Source organism: Neolamprologus brichardi, chromosome 20 (genome assembly GCF_056152115.1).
Source record: "Neolamprologus brichardi isolate AB-2024 chromosome 20, ASM5615211v1, whole genome shotgun sequence".
Classification (NCBI taxonomy): Eukaryota; Metazoa; Chordata; class Actinopteri; order Cichliformes; family Cichlidae; genus Neolamprologus; species Neolamprologus brichardi.
The window spans coordinates 4,865,008-4,879,492 of NC_142123.1; the positions used below are offsets into that span (position 1 = coordinate 4,865,008).

Sequence of the window (14,485 nt, forward strand, 5' to 3'; positions counted from 1 at the left end):
TTCTCTGCTGGGTGTATCCTGCCTCTCACTCTATGACAGCTGGGATGAACTCCAGCTCCATGCAGCCCCGAACTGGACGAGCCAAAGAAAATGAATGGATGAAGTTCTGATTTCAAACGTTGCCCTCGATAGCACACAAATTGGTGTCTCTAGAAACATTTAGAGCTTCTTGACCACTTCTTGTAGCTCTTTGGGTCCAAATGATGTTGGTGTTATTTTAAATAACTCTTCCCTGATGGACATTTCCACATTTAATATGTCATAGAATAGAAGAAAAGTTGTAAATCAAACAGGTAATGAATTTATCCTACTTATTTTCAGATTTTTGTACATACACGTGAATACAACAGTGCAGTTGTTATTATTATAAATACACCCTGTGGTCTCCCTTCTGTGCTTTATCCTAAAGTAAGAGCTCTAAGAAAGACCATCTGTATTGGAGATGTGACAGAACTCTAATAGACAGATTCAAAATCTGTTTAAGTAAAAGTATGGCCTGATATCGTTAGAAGTAAATAAAACAAGAAGCTTTCTTTTTTGATGGTTTGTTTTTGTTTTGGAATAATCTGGATGAAATGACCTTATGAGCAACTTGTCTGTGTTCATCCAAAAGTTTAACTCTCCAGGTTAAACTTCACTATAGAGCGTGTTGTCGCACTAGACTGCTGCCCACTCCAGCAGAGACCCAGCTGTGGAGCGCATTGGAGAGTAGGCCGCTTGGTCTGGCCTCCATATGCTAGGGTCTGGGGTCCAGGCTGTCAGCGTAGCTCCAGCACATGGAGGGCTGTTGGGGGTGTTGTGAGGTTGTGTGTGGTGGTCGGGGGGGGCTGCCGTTCCACCAGCATTGTACCATGAGGACAAGAGCTGAGCACTACCCAGCAGGAGAGTTGGGGGGGTTTCTAAAGAGAGATCAACTGGAGCTCCTTTTCTCACACCCAGCTCACTTTGCCCTGCTCTGCGTCTCCTCCCTTTCGTTCCTCAGCAGATTGATACACTGGCTGAAATGTAATTTTCTTGTGTGTCTCATATGAAACTGCGTTCCTCTGCTTGCTTCGCCTTCCCACCCACTCATCTGACCGATTCTCGAAGGGGAATTGAGCTGCTTTGTTTCTCAGGCATCTTGTCTACATCTACATCAAAGTCAGTCGTGAGAAGATGGTTAAAAAAATAAAAGAAAGAAAAGGAGTAGGGGGCCAGGGACGAGACAAATCTCTTTGGCTTTCCCTCCACACAATGGTTCTCATTTGAATTTCCCCATATATTGCTGATCACCAGTCTGAATGGTGCCCCTGATGAAGTGTTGTTTTTGTGGTTCCACACACGAATTCCAAAAACCCCAGGGATACATTTTCCTCTTTTTGTCTTTGCCTTCAAAGTTATTTGGAACGGGACGTGATGGAATGAAGAAATGAGAGGTCAACAGGTCCAAACGCTCGATGCTGCTTACCAAACTTCTCATCATGTCAAAGAGCATTTAAACTGACTGCAAACGAAACTAAACAAATTTCAATCAATCAGACTTTGACATTTTGTTTTAATGAACTTTCTGACGGGTTACACCTACAGGCAATCCATGCATGAAGCTCCATCCTGTCTACATCTTTATTTTTGATGACTGAAGTTAGTATTTTCATAAACCTGAAAATGCATCAGCTTATGCCGCAGTCACTTGTTTGAAGCCTGTGAAGATATATTCCAGCATTATTTCTCTGTTTATCTTAGTCTGCTATTTAATATAATATTATCTCATTTTAATTTTAAGAGGCTGTGTAGGTAAGCTTAAGATATTATATAGCATTAGTGATTCTTGGCTCAGTTTAATATATATATATCACTTCACAGTGTAAAGGTATCCGCACATTCATTATCCTTAAGTACCGGGAGGTGTCACCCAATTTCACGTTGCAGGCTTGAACGCGTCACTCTGCTGCCCCCTGCTGTCAGAACGTAGAAGAACCGTGGAGGTGGATATTTTTTTGATGTCATGTATCAGTATCTACATTACAGGCTTTGCCGTGACTGATATACACGTATGCATCTGCAATCTTCTGAATAAATGGCACGCCTAAATTTTTTATTCTTAGGTTTTCCTTTTTTTGGTTTGCATCTTATTTATTTGGTTATTTACAACCATAACTCAAAAAATGCTGGGACTCTAGCAAAGATGTACAAAAGAAACTAAATGCAATTATTTGCATATGTTATAAACCCATATTTTCTTCAGAAAGAACATTAAAAGCTTATTAAGTATTTAAAATGAGATAATGTAAAATTTTTAGATGATTGATGGGGCAGTGCCATGTTTACCACTGTGTAACATCCTCTCTTCTAACAGCAGCCCATTAACATCCAGGAACTGAGGAGACCAGCTGCTGGACGTCTGGGAGAGGAATGTTGTCCCAGTTTTGTCTGATACGAAATCCTAGCTGTTCATAAGTCCTGGGTTTTCTTTGTTGCATGTTTTGTTTCATGATTTTTAATTTGCTTTTCATGAGTGCAAGCAGGTCGGTTCATTACCCAGACTCTTCCATGAAGGATTATGTGTTTTAACATTATCATGCTGAAATAAGCACGACACTGTCTAAATGACACATCTGGATGTTCCTTCCCGCTTTAAGATTTCCAAGTTTCAATTGGTTTGAACACAGAACAGTTTTTCACTTTGCCTGAATTTATTTTAAATGAGCTTTGGCCCAGAAGCTGTGGATGTCACAGTGAACCGTGTTCACAGAATTATTTCTGGAAGTCTTCCTGGGCCTGTATAGTGATCTCTATGACAGAATCATGACCATTTATAATGCAGAGTTGCCTGAGGGCCTGAAGATCACAGGCATAAAATACTGATTTTCGAACATGACCCTTGTCATGACCCCCATGAGAGAAATGTCTCCAGATTTTCTGAATCTCTTTTGATGAATTTCTTTTGATGACACTATGCACAGCAGACAGAGACATATTAAAGATCTTAATAATTTTACATTATTTGAACATTATTCTGAAATAGTTTCATAATTTGTGGAGACGGCTTTTTGCAGAATGATGAAGTTCTGCCCATATTTACTTCTGGGAAGCTCAGAAGTCCTTTATCCAGTCATGTTACTGACCTGTTGCCAGTTAGCCTAAATATTTGCACATTTTTCCCCCAGTTATCTCTTTTTAAGACAACTTACCCTTCTACAGTCCCAACTTTCTTGGAATTGGGGTTGTAATTTAATGCTGTTCTAATTTTATTATTTTCATCCTGTGGATCGGTAAACGCTTTTTAAAGATGGAAATAACTTTTTTTGTGTAAACTTTATTGTTTATTAGATTGTGGTTATTACTTTTCTGTAAACTGACCCAAAACACTGAGTATGGTGAACTTTGGGTGATGATGATAGAAATTTTTCCTACTCGTTTATGTTAGTGTAAGCACTTTTGTGACACCTCTACTGTAATTTGGTATAATTCTGCATGCATATTTGTCTTCTCCTTTTCAGCCGTCCAGTGAAAAAGCTGCACTCATCAGTGAAAGCATTTGTAATGGTTATGGCTAAGAAAAGGAATTTTAAAGTCCACATCTGTTTTGGTGTCATGTGTGCAATGTATTGATCCATACAGGTACTATATTTGTATTTTAACTACAAGCTACAAGTGTGAACTTTAGAAGCAATCAGCTCATGTGATAACCGTGACAGGGTTATAGGGTTAGCAATATCTCTGGTCCAAAATTCAGCCAGTCCATGAACATTTTTGTGGTTGACTGGGTTTCTGCACACACCAAGAGTTTGATCTAGATACTATAAGTTGAGGCATTTACACTACAACGTGTGCTTATTTTCTATAAACAGAGAGTACCATTAAAGAGACAATTCCTGATTTGGTTTAGTGCTTCCAAAAAAAAAGACCTTAAAAAGATCAAAGAGCCAGCTCACTTGAAACAGAGGTGTCAGTCTCACTTTGCACTTGACACTGTCCTGGATGAGGGTTGAGGACAGGCTGGCGTGCAGTCTGGTCTTTGTTATAACAAGCACTGTGTCTTGACAAGACCTACACATCTGTATTCACAGCCAGTATGCATAAAAGAGAGTGTGTGACATTTTACTTTACCTTTAACTGAAACCAGTTCAGGTGTAAGGCCAAACTGGAACAAAGGTCCTTTCTTTTTCTTATTTTAAATTCAATCAATAATATTAAAAGTTTTTAAAATAAATTAAAAGCTTGTTTTCAGAAGGAAAAAAAACTACATAAGATATTCATTTGTATGGGATAATTGTGGTTTAAATATTGCGTCACTGATGGCTTCTAGATTCTGAGGTAGGTTCTGGGGTAGTTCTACATATTATTTTGATCATGTCGTTTCCTCTTTAGTTCACCCAACTTAAATGCTGGTTTAAGCTGTGTTTATACCTTACATTTCCATTCTGCAATTTTGCAGACAACTGAGAAGTCAGCTGTTTGGTAGTCAACTGGTTACATGGTATGCTACATAAATGCATCCTTCAAGAGTTAAGTCTTGCCTGACACTTCAATAATAGTTTACTCCCTTGTTTTTGTTTTTATTTTATACTGTACAAGCAATCAAAGCAAAAGACAATAAGCAAAATAACCCAAAATTGGGGGAAAAAATCTGCCTCAGCTTGCTCACAGTAATCTGTCCACACGATGGCGAAGGAGAGTAAGAAAGGGATAACGAATGCCTGTTGGTGTGTGCCAGGACCAGGTTTTTAAAGGTTTTTAAAGCAGAAAACGTGGATCATGTGCACATCCAACCGAGCTGAGACATATGGAGAATTACTCTTCTTTCTTTTTCAAATATGTGTTTAAAATGTATGTTAAAAAAAAGGTGAAATGGTCATTTGTATTACATTTCCTGTACGTGCTGCAATCCTGTCTTTAAGAATGTGTGTTAATTGTTTAGGAATGTACTATCTTAAGTTGATCTCCTGTTTGTACAGCAGGTAGAGGTGAAATTGAGCAAAGAAGAAGAAGAAGAAGAAGAAGAAGAAGAAGAGAATACATTTTAATTGCAAAAAAGGACAACTAAGGTAATGCACAAGAGCGCTAAGAGGACTAAAGCACAGGGAAAAATGACAAAGTATTTTCATGTGGGAACATGCTTAGTGATCATTCAACCATGGCTAGAATCTGGCAGTGTCCTTATCACATAAGTGAGATCGAACTTCAATCACTCATCTCATGCCAATGAGGAAGAGCACTGAGTCAGGCAGAAATAATTTATCATTGAGATGTTATGATCTTTGCTTTTATTTTTTTATTGGTCTTATGTAGTCATAGCTCTTCTGTGGAAAGGGAAAAAAAAGGGAAGAAAAGGTGAGTGTACTGTAGCAAAAACAGCTTCAAACCAGGAGCGCACATGTGGCAGCAGGCTAATCTAGAAAACAAGAAAGAAAACAAGTCAAACAGGACAGTTGTCAGTTTGATTTAGTCCAGTACTTTTTAGGTAAGATACTAACAAGTTCCTGTAGATGACTGATTCCATCCCTGTTTGAAATTCAGTGGTTTGAAAAGTCAAGTGCAAGCTGAACACTAACTATACGACTGTAAGACTATTTAATGCTACACTGAGGCTTTTAGCCTCATCCCAGTGACAAAGGAGTTTCCACTTTCAATCTGTCATTGAGGTATTCATGTTGACTTTGTCTTGGCAGAGTTCTTATTGTAATATCTGACAGGAGGGTTCAACAAGGTTAATTTAGCCTTGATGCATTCTCAATCATCCAGGAAAGGAAATCTCCAAAAGTTGATTCTGTTCATCTGGACGTAGCGTTTTGTGGGAGAAACGTTTCGTCACTCATCCAAGTGACTTCTTCAGTCTCAGCTGACTGCAGGTTTCCCCAAATCTTATAAACAGTACATTTGCATAATGACTGAAACCAGCCCACTGAGGGAACAATGGGCTGGGACGTCAGAAACCTGCAGTCAGCTGAGACTGAAGAAGTCACTTGGATGAGTGACGAAACGTTTCTCCCACAAAACGCTACGTCCAGATGAACAGAATCAACTTTTGGAGAAGGTTAATTTAGCTGTAGACCTGAAGCCAAGGGATACAAACGACAAAGAAAATGTGAAAGAAATTTGCCAGATTACCTGCCAGAGTAAATCATGGATTTAAATATATGTATATGTTTAACAACCAAGAGCACTGGCATTCACTTATACCTCAGTAGTGTTGGTTGGAGTTGGGAGTGGTTTGCTGGAGATGTGGGCTGCAGGACCAGACTGGCACAGGGCTGGCTGTCGGGCAGTCATGTAGAACCCAACAGAGCAATGTACTCTGGGAGGTGGTACAGGTCAGTGGTAGTGTGAACTGAACGGGGAAGTGGTGTAACCCGTCTGAGAGCACGCCACTCCTAGTGTGAGAATGCAGCCAAAAAGCAATAGCAGACAAGCGAACGACATGATGGTAATTATCACCTGTCATGTGACACATACAGCCATTCTGTAAACACAGAGGATTATCAGTGTTTCACGTGGTATTACATTTGTGATTTAGCACTGTTGAATCTGATTAGTTTTGAAAAAATGTGGACTTTTTGGTTTGTTTGAGAGCCAACATTGTCTGGTCTGTCACTACCAGAGCAAAGTCAGGCATCTTGTAATCCGCGGATTAGGAAGGTCTGGGAGTGGTGCCTGAAATGACTACTGTAAGTAAAGGAGCAGGCTGCGGTTTACCATATGTGCTTGTGTTCAGACAGAAGCCTCAACACATGCAGTTATTTCCTTTCATCACTGATGCACCTTTGCAGGTGCCCCAATGACAAGTCACTTCCAAACTGCTCTTCCCACTGTACTCAAATATAGACATGCGTAACACTCATTATTTTCTCCACACAGTTTAGCGGTCAGCCCCTTGTGCTGTGTTATGGTTATGAATTACTCACAAGTCAGTTATTAATGGAAACTAAAGCTATTTGGTTTTCTCATTTTTTAAATGAAATCATATATAGCGTGTCAACTCTGAAGAGCATCAGCTTAAACATTTTAAATTTTGTCTTTTCTCAGAGGGTGACAGGTAATAATCAGAAAAGAAAAAGCACACGTGTGAATTAATGAATTGGTTTGGGGGCATGGTCTTCACCTAGCTCACTGTCACTCTGTCAGCACTGACAGCCAGAGCGATCGTTAATGCGAGTAACATCTGTGTTTTTCCTACTATTGCAAACCAAAAATATCAGGTGTGAAAAAGGGGTCTGCTGTGCAGGGTTATCTAGGCAATGCATAGCCCAAAGCAAATTCATTCTCGTGCATTGATGGTTAAAGTATGTAAAAATGAATGAATAGTGATGGCAGCATGAGAAGTGTAGTGGTGGGAAAACGTGGGTAACTGAACATCACTCATCTCACTTATAAACGTCAGAGTATCGTGTTTCACAAACCTGAGCAGGTTCAGACCTTTTTTAGTCTCTTAGCACATACAGCATTGTACTGTGTGTCAATCACTCTTTATACCCATGTCAGCATACAGGAAGAACAGGAGGAAAGGTGTTGAGCCACCTGATCTGTTACGAGAGTTTGGTTTTCTGGACTAGTACAGTTCTGTAGCCACTGTCTATGCATAAAAGGTATTCATGGTATGACTGCAGGGGAGTTCCTGATTGTAGCAAGGTGAAAAGTCTCTGTTTTTCTTTCAAGTACCTGTCCTGGCAGCTGGTACAGTAGCTTGCCAAAAACCGGTGTTGCAGAAGCATTCTACAGAGCAATGCTTCGATGTAAAAGTGCTCCGACCACTTTACTGCTTTGACTTTTCTTTATTGTTGCATTGCTGATCTCCAGGAAAGAGGTTTCAAGCACAAATGAGAAAGACTAGCTTTTCTTAGATTGTTAAAATATGCATCTTATTTATATTACAAAACTTTAACTCCTCTCAGTGAGCTTACAGACTAATCAATCAAATTACAGTTTACATCCATATTGGTCTGGACTCGTATACAGTTGTGGTCAGAAGTTTTCAGATAGTCATCATGGGCATGGATTTTTTGGTGATTTGTAGGTTTTAATAACTTAATTGAACTCTTCTTTTATGAGAGTGGAAAGATTGTACATGATACAACTTTAGTGACTTTAGAAAACAAGAACTGGGTGAAAAGGTTTTGAATTTATTTTGGACTTTCTCTAATCCACGCAGGATGAAAAGTATACTAATACTGGGTTAAATGTTCCTTAGTAAGTTACACATTGACTCTGACACATTTGGCACCCATCAACAAGCTTCTTGTATAACGCTCGCTTGATATTTGACTATTCTTCTTGGAATAATTGGTAGAGTTGATTTAAATTAGTTGGTTTGTTGGCATGGATTCTGCTTTTAGGCAAATTTTAGACAGAAGTGACGCTGAGGCTTTGGGAAGGGCCATACATCCAGCAAAATTAGAAATATGATCAGTCTGTCCTTCTGTTCCTCAAATCATTATGTCACAATTAAATTTGCCTTTGGGAAATAGCTAGTCACTTTATCCTATTAGACATTTGTGTGGAATTTTGACATAAAAAGCAGCGCGTAGCTTGAACCAATCCCACAGGGCAAGAGTACTAAGTGCCACCATTGCACACGTTCATATCTGGGGTCAATTTAGAATTTAACTCACGCTAACTGTGGAAAAAAGTTCCTGGAGAGAACATGGAAATTCCACACAGAAAAACCCCAGACTGTTAGTAGATTTGAACTCAGGACCTTCTTGCGTTTGGGCAACAGTGCTAACTACTACATTACCATGCTGCACGTAGCATGGAAATGTGTTTCATGGTGGTCACAGTAACCTTCATCTATTACCACCGAATTCAAACCAGTTCATCCTCGATTTCATTTCTCACATATTTAAAGAAATTCTGTCGTGGGTTAGATGAAATATCAGGGTCATGAGAATGGAATAGACCGTAGGAAAACATAATAATAAAATAAATGGAAAAGATTTCTTTTGGACTTCATTGAATCTGCTTAGTTGCTTTCCATCCTAAAGTAATGCTTCCGCACCCATACGTGAATGGTACATTAATGATGGTATTATTTATTATAGGGTGGCTTTCTCTGGTGTCTCCGCTTTGAGTGCTAGGTGTGTGACTGTCCTGCCTACGGTGTGGAGTGGTAGGAGCAGTGGGGAGAGGTTTCTGGTGGTTTTCCTCTGTGCTGGTCAGTGTGTGATACTGGTCTAGGTGTGGAAAAGGCCTGCTGTGTGTGACCAGCCCCACCATGTGTGGCTCATTGTGAGTAGCTCTTAACTGAGCAGTGGTTTTCCTTAAGTGTCGGTGGCCTCCATTATTTTGTTTGGCCTGCCTAGTTATTGCTAATAGTCTTTTTCTGTTGAAGCCTTATAGTTGTTTTCTTTGTTGAAGTGGTCACCATCTCTTTGGGTTGGCCTGTCTGATTTATCATTAAAGCAGCGTTGCTGTCTCTTTTTGTTGTTACTGTTTATATGAATATTGAGTTAATTGATTATAATAAAGATATATTTTGTGTAACATAGCTGTTACTACTTTGTTGACTGATGCATGTATTTATTGTTTATTAGAAAGTCATCATAGTAAAAGTTGCTGAATTGGCTTACAGGAAGACGTTATCTAACACCCCAACAAACTCTTAATATCTATTTGTATCTTCAAGAGAGCTGAATTGTGAAAAAGTGAAAGTACTCTGCACAGGGATCATAATCTATTGTGAAACACCAACACTTTAAATGAAGAAGTATGGTTGGAACAGACTGCAACAATCTCATTTTAAAGTCAACTTCAGCATACTACTTTAAATCTGAAGGCTGTTTAACACTTGCAAACATGTTTGCAGTTCTCTGGTGCAGGCTTAAATCATTTTTGCCTCTGTTATTGTTCTGGGTCAGAACTGAGAGTAGTGTTCATGATCTTTGTTTTTGGCAGTTTTGTTGCATTCTTCTTTAGTCTCAGATAGTTTCAGGTACACAGATTGTGTTTAGCCTGGCGCCTGTCTTCACTCATGTAACATCAGGAAGTAAATCTATCTTTTTCTCTGAGAAAATGCACAGTAGGCAATCTAATTTCCTTTTGACGTTTTTACATCTCTGCCCAGGGCACAATAATTATTTTTTCCATTACTCCATTCTGTTGACACCTCAAAATTGCCTTCAGGGGATTTCTTTAATTTTGTCAAAAAAATATATGATTAAGCTACTTTCACAGAGCCCTGAATTTTTCTACACATTTCTGAATATGCATATGCAATAATGAAAGTCTGTATGATGTCAGATTAAAGCTACGGTCAAACTGAGTAGCGAGCAGCTAACATTCTGGTTTAGTCACTGCTTGTGAGTCATGCCTGTTATCTCCTCCGCAATATATCCGTGCAGCTACCTTGCCTAAACTACAAGGAGTATTTCCAACACTGAAAATGCATCTGAAAAACATTACTTCCAGGTGTGAGAAAAACTGAGAAAAACTGATAACGGTGTAGAATATTCTAAGCTGATTTTTCCTGAATTGCAAGAAGTTCATGTGTTTGGCTGGCATCAGTGGTTAAACATCAAATTCATTATGACCACACAAAACACATGATCATTACACAAGAACTCACACATATTATTATTATTATTATTATTATTATTATTATTATTATTATTATTATTATTATTATTATTATTATTATTATTATTATTATTATTATTATTATCAATGGTAGTAGTAATAGTAGTAGTTTTACTATTTTGCTTCTGGGGATCCCGACTGTTGTCATTCTTTAAGCAATAGTTTTCCAGTGGCAGGCCTAAAAAAACAGCAGATTAACAGTATCTGAAAGTCATGTCCTTAACAGCTAAAAATAGGTCTAGCAAAGACCTGATACATGAGCTATATCTGACCCTTCATTTAATCCCTTTACTGTTCACTAAAAATCCATCAGAAATAGTTTTAGTGGAAGGGTGGCTGTCAAAAAGACAAAAGGCTTTGGTATGCCAAATTACACAAGAACTGGACTAAAAATCAGTAGCAACATGTCTTATGGTGTGATTAATCTAAATTTAAAACTTCTGGCTCAAATTATCATCAACGCGTACTGAGGAGGTCGGGAGAGAAACACAACAGCAAGTTTCTAAAGGCGTCTTTAAAACAGGGTGGAGGCTCTGTCAGTGGTTTTGGAGTCGTGTCAAAACTGATGAAAATATAAATGAAGAAAAGTCAGATTTTGATGCACCATGCAGTACTATCTGAAAAGCTTCTGATCGACATCGACCTCATATTTCAGCACCGAAATTACCCCAAAGTCATTGCCACTGCAGTTAAAGCAAACCTGGTTCAAAAACACAACAGAAGTCTATCAAACCTCAAAATCATTAAAGCAATGTGGAATCATCCCAACAGAGAACAGAACAAAGAAGAGAACTAATGAAATATCCCTTAAGAAACCTGGAGAACTACTTGTTTAGAGTACTTCAAGAAATTACAAGAAACCTTGCCTAAGAGAGTTCAGACTTTGTTGAATGCTTTTTAGAAATATACAAACTCTGTTTTTCCCCCTTTGAAACTGTATTTCCATGTATGTTTTCACATGATTAAATAAATCACTGCACCTTTTTAACATTTTCCAAGTAAACTATTAAAAAATAAGTGTGGACCATTGCACAGAAGACAATCTATTGCACTCATATTTGATCACGTACATGCAAACTATCTAGTGGTGCAAAATGTCGTTTACAGTATATGGTGCCCTGACCTGCAGACTTGCTCAGTGTAATACATATTTTCATAACTTTTAATAGAAAACTTCAGATGTGTTGTGTTTATATGCACTATGAGAATTAAAAGCACATTTTAGACAGTATAAATAATCAAAATATTATATGAGGAGTGTACTTAACTTTATTAAACAAATATAATGGTGAAAGCACCATTCATTAAATATTAATAGATTTACAGTGACAACAGAAGCCAACTGAAATACCCTCAAATCCTCTGCAAACACATACTAGTTTTCTTTCCACTGGTTGCTCTCCTATTGAGATCAGTGTTTCCCTATCAGTTCAGGGGAGACAGACTGTCTGGTGAGAGTAGGCGATCATTATCTGCTGTCCTCAGCGGACAGACAGGCCTGCTGTTCATGCCTCACTGTATGTGGGTGGTATGCTGAGCTCTGATACCTGTGCTGCTAGTACCTCTGTGCCTGTAGCAACATTAGGAGCTGGAAAGCCCCAACCACCACGTGTCTCAGAGCTGAAACAATGTGTAAAACTGTAAAAAGGCAGCTGCCTGTAACAGATCACAGATCAATGCAAATGTGTGCACGTTTGTGCTGTTGTTAAGACTTATTTTAATAGTACATTTTGTCATTATTGTGCACGCAGATATGTGATATTTCACAGCATGCTTTAACGTCTTCTACAAGTTCAAATAAAATGGTAAAACTATGTGAAGAGCATTGCTTTTAGCAAAATGTCATATATAAACAGCTTTCTTGAGTTGTTAGTTTAGGGAAGATCAAATCTACAGTTTAATATTACATATGTTTTCCCACCTGTTGCCTTTCCTGAGGTTGTGGAGATCCGATGTAGATAAGATTTTAGGATTGCTGTGTGTTAGAACATTACTTGTCACTCACGTAAACTCAGTACACCTAAATAAGTCTTTGATCGCCCTGCTTCAAAAGGGGGAATATTTTTTGACTGCAGTTAAAACACAGCCTCTTGACCCCTGCTTCAACCTAAACAGCCTCCACGGTTTCACACACAACGGCATAAACAGTGTGAGAAACCCGGTGAGATCAAAGCTGGCAACAACAGCTGCGCGGTACCTGTGGGAGGAGTGTGTGTATGTGTCCGTGTGCACCTGCAGACACAATCATAGAGCTGCCTTGCTTACCGGGCAGATAGCAGTCGCAGCCGGACCCACAAACAAACCGATAGCTTACCTGAGTCATGGATGCAGAGGAGAAGCCCCCCCAAGGTGCGCAGATCCTGGATATCGGCTCAAACTCTTGTGAGCCTAAAGGTGCGCAGGAGACCGGACAGCTGGAGAAGCCGCCGTATTCATACGTGGCTCTCATCGCCATGGCCATCAAGGACAGCGACAACAAGAGACAGACTCTGAGCGGGATCTATCAGTATATAGTGTCCAAGTTCCCCTACTACGAGAGGAACAAGAAAGGCTGGCAAAACAGCATAAGACACAATTTGTCTCTCAACGAGTGCTTCGTCAAGGTGCCCAGGGACAGCGGAGGGGACAGAAAGGGCAACTACTGGATGCTGGACCCCGCATTTGAGGACATGTTTGAGAAGGGAAACTACCGACGGCGGAGGAGGGTGCGGAGACCCTACAGACCCCCGAGTGTGCCTTACCTGGGCGGGAATCCCGTGGAGTACTCTGAGTCGCTCTACCTGCAGCCTTACGTGAGCAGCTCCTGGAGCGTGTGCCAGCCCGGCTCGACCCCACCGACGGGATATGCGTCAGCTACGGTCAGCACGGGACACTGCCGCAGCGTGTCCCCGGGCACCACCATGACCTCCTACTGCACCCCTCCTCCCCACTTTCACCATCCTCACTACGGCGCTTACCGCCGCCACCCGCCCGTGCTGGTCCCCCACAACGGGTATCCTTACGGCGGGGTGACCCAACCAATGAGCCCGGATGGAGGCACCGTTTCCGTGGCTTGCAGCTACCAGCAGTTCACCTCCTACGGCAGGCCAGCGGACCCAGCCCTGGCCTATTTAATGGACCAGTAGGACTTTTGAGTTATTCTGTGCTTTGATGGCAAGTTCACATCTGAGTTCGCCTCTCACCATTTCAGTTCGGCTGTCACTGGTTTGTCAGGTACTTGGTTTAGTTTGGTAGTTTCATATGACTGTTATAAATAATGCTGTTGATGATTTTGTTTGTATAGATTTTATACAGATTTTTTATAAAGTTTGGGTTTTTTGTAAGAATTACAGACGGCAGGTCTACCATATACCATGTCATTTTACTTCAAACTTGCCCCCATCAAGTGTAAACGGCAGGAAGACAGCTGATCTAAGTCTGAGGTTTGAGGTTTGCATTTTTATTTTGTAATTTTTTTTTTACTGCGGGTTATAGGCTTACAAATAAGCAAACTTTTGTTCTTTTTCTCAGTTTTTTTATATTGGTATATAATTTTGAATAGGCCTGTACGTTTGCTGTAACGTTATTTATTTGTTTTCTCCGGATTTATCCAAATGTGTGAGCTGCTATAAAAGATGAATGACATTCAAGCACTGACCCGTTTTCTCATTCGATTGTGAATGTTTGTTTGATGTAAAATACATCACGTTTGTTCAAATAAAGTTATTTTTGCATCAGAAACTCCACCCTCTCCAATTTGTTATCATTATTATTCATTTATTCATGATGATTATTATTATTATTATTGTAGAACACTTGATACATTTTAAGCGAGGCTACCTGAAAATGCAGGTTTTAAAATGGATATTAGCTGTAATATTTCACAGATTTGTATGCTTTATTTAAACTGTTTCTAAGTATTGAAGGTTTTTACTTGTGTAAAGTGATGGAAACT

General features: G+C 39.6%; 1 protein-coding gene across 1 annotated transcript; it reads left to right on the plus strand.

Moving 5' to 3' along the window:
• Positions 1-12,771: 12,771 nt before the first annotated feature.
• On the plus strand, positions 12,772-14,014 carry foxl2l (forkhead box L2-like). Its single transcript, XM_006785775.3, has one exon. It carries the CDS (start codon positions 12,873-12,875, stop codon positions 13,674-13,676), a length of 804 nt encoding a protein of 267 aa, XP_006785838.2. The 5' UTR covers positions 12,772-12,872; the 3' UTR covers positions 13,677-14,014.
• Positions 14,015-14,485: the final 471 nt, after the last annotated feature.

Excerpts from the sequence above, each read along its gene's own strand:
- foxl2l (XM_006785775.3), top strand. The coding sequence starts at position 12,873 with ATGGATGCAGAGGAGAAGCCCCCCCAAGGTGCGCAGATCCTGGATATC.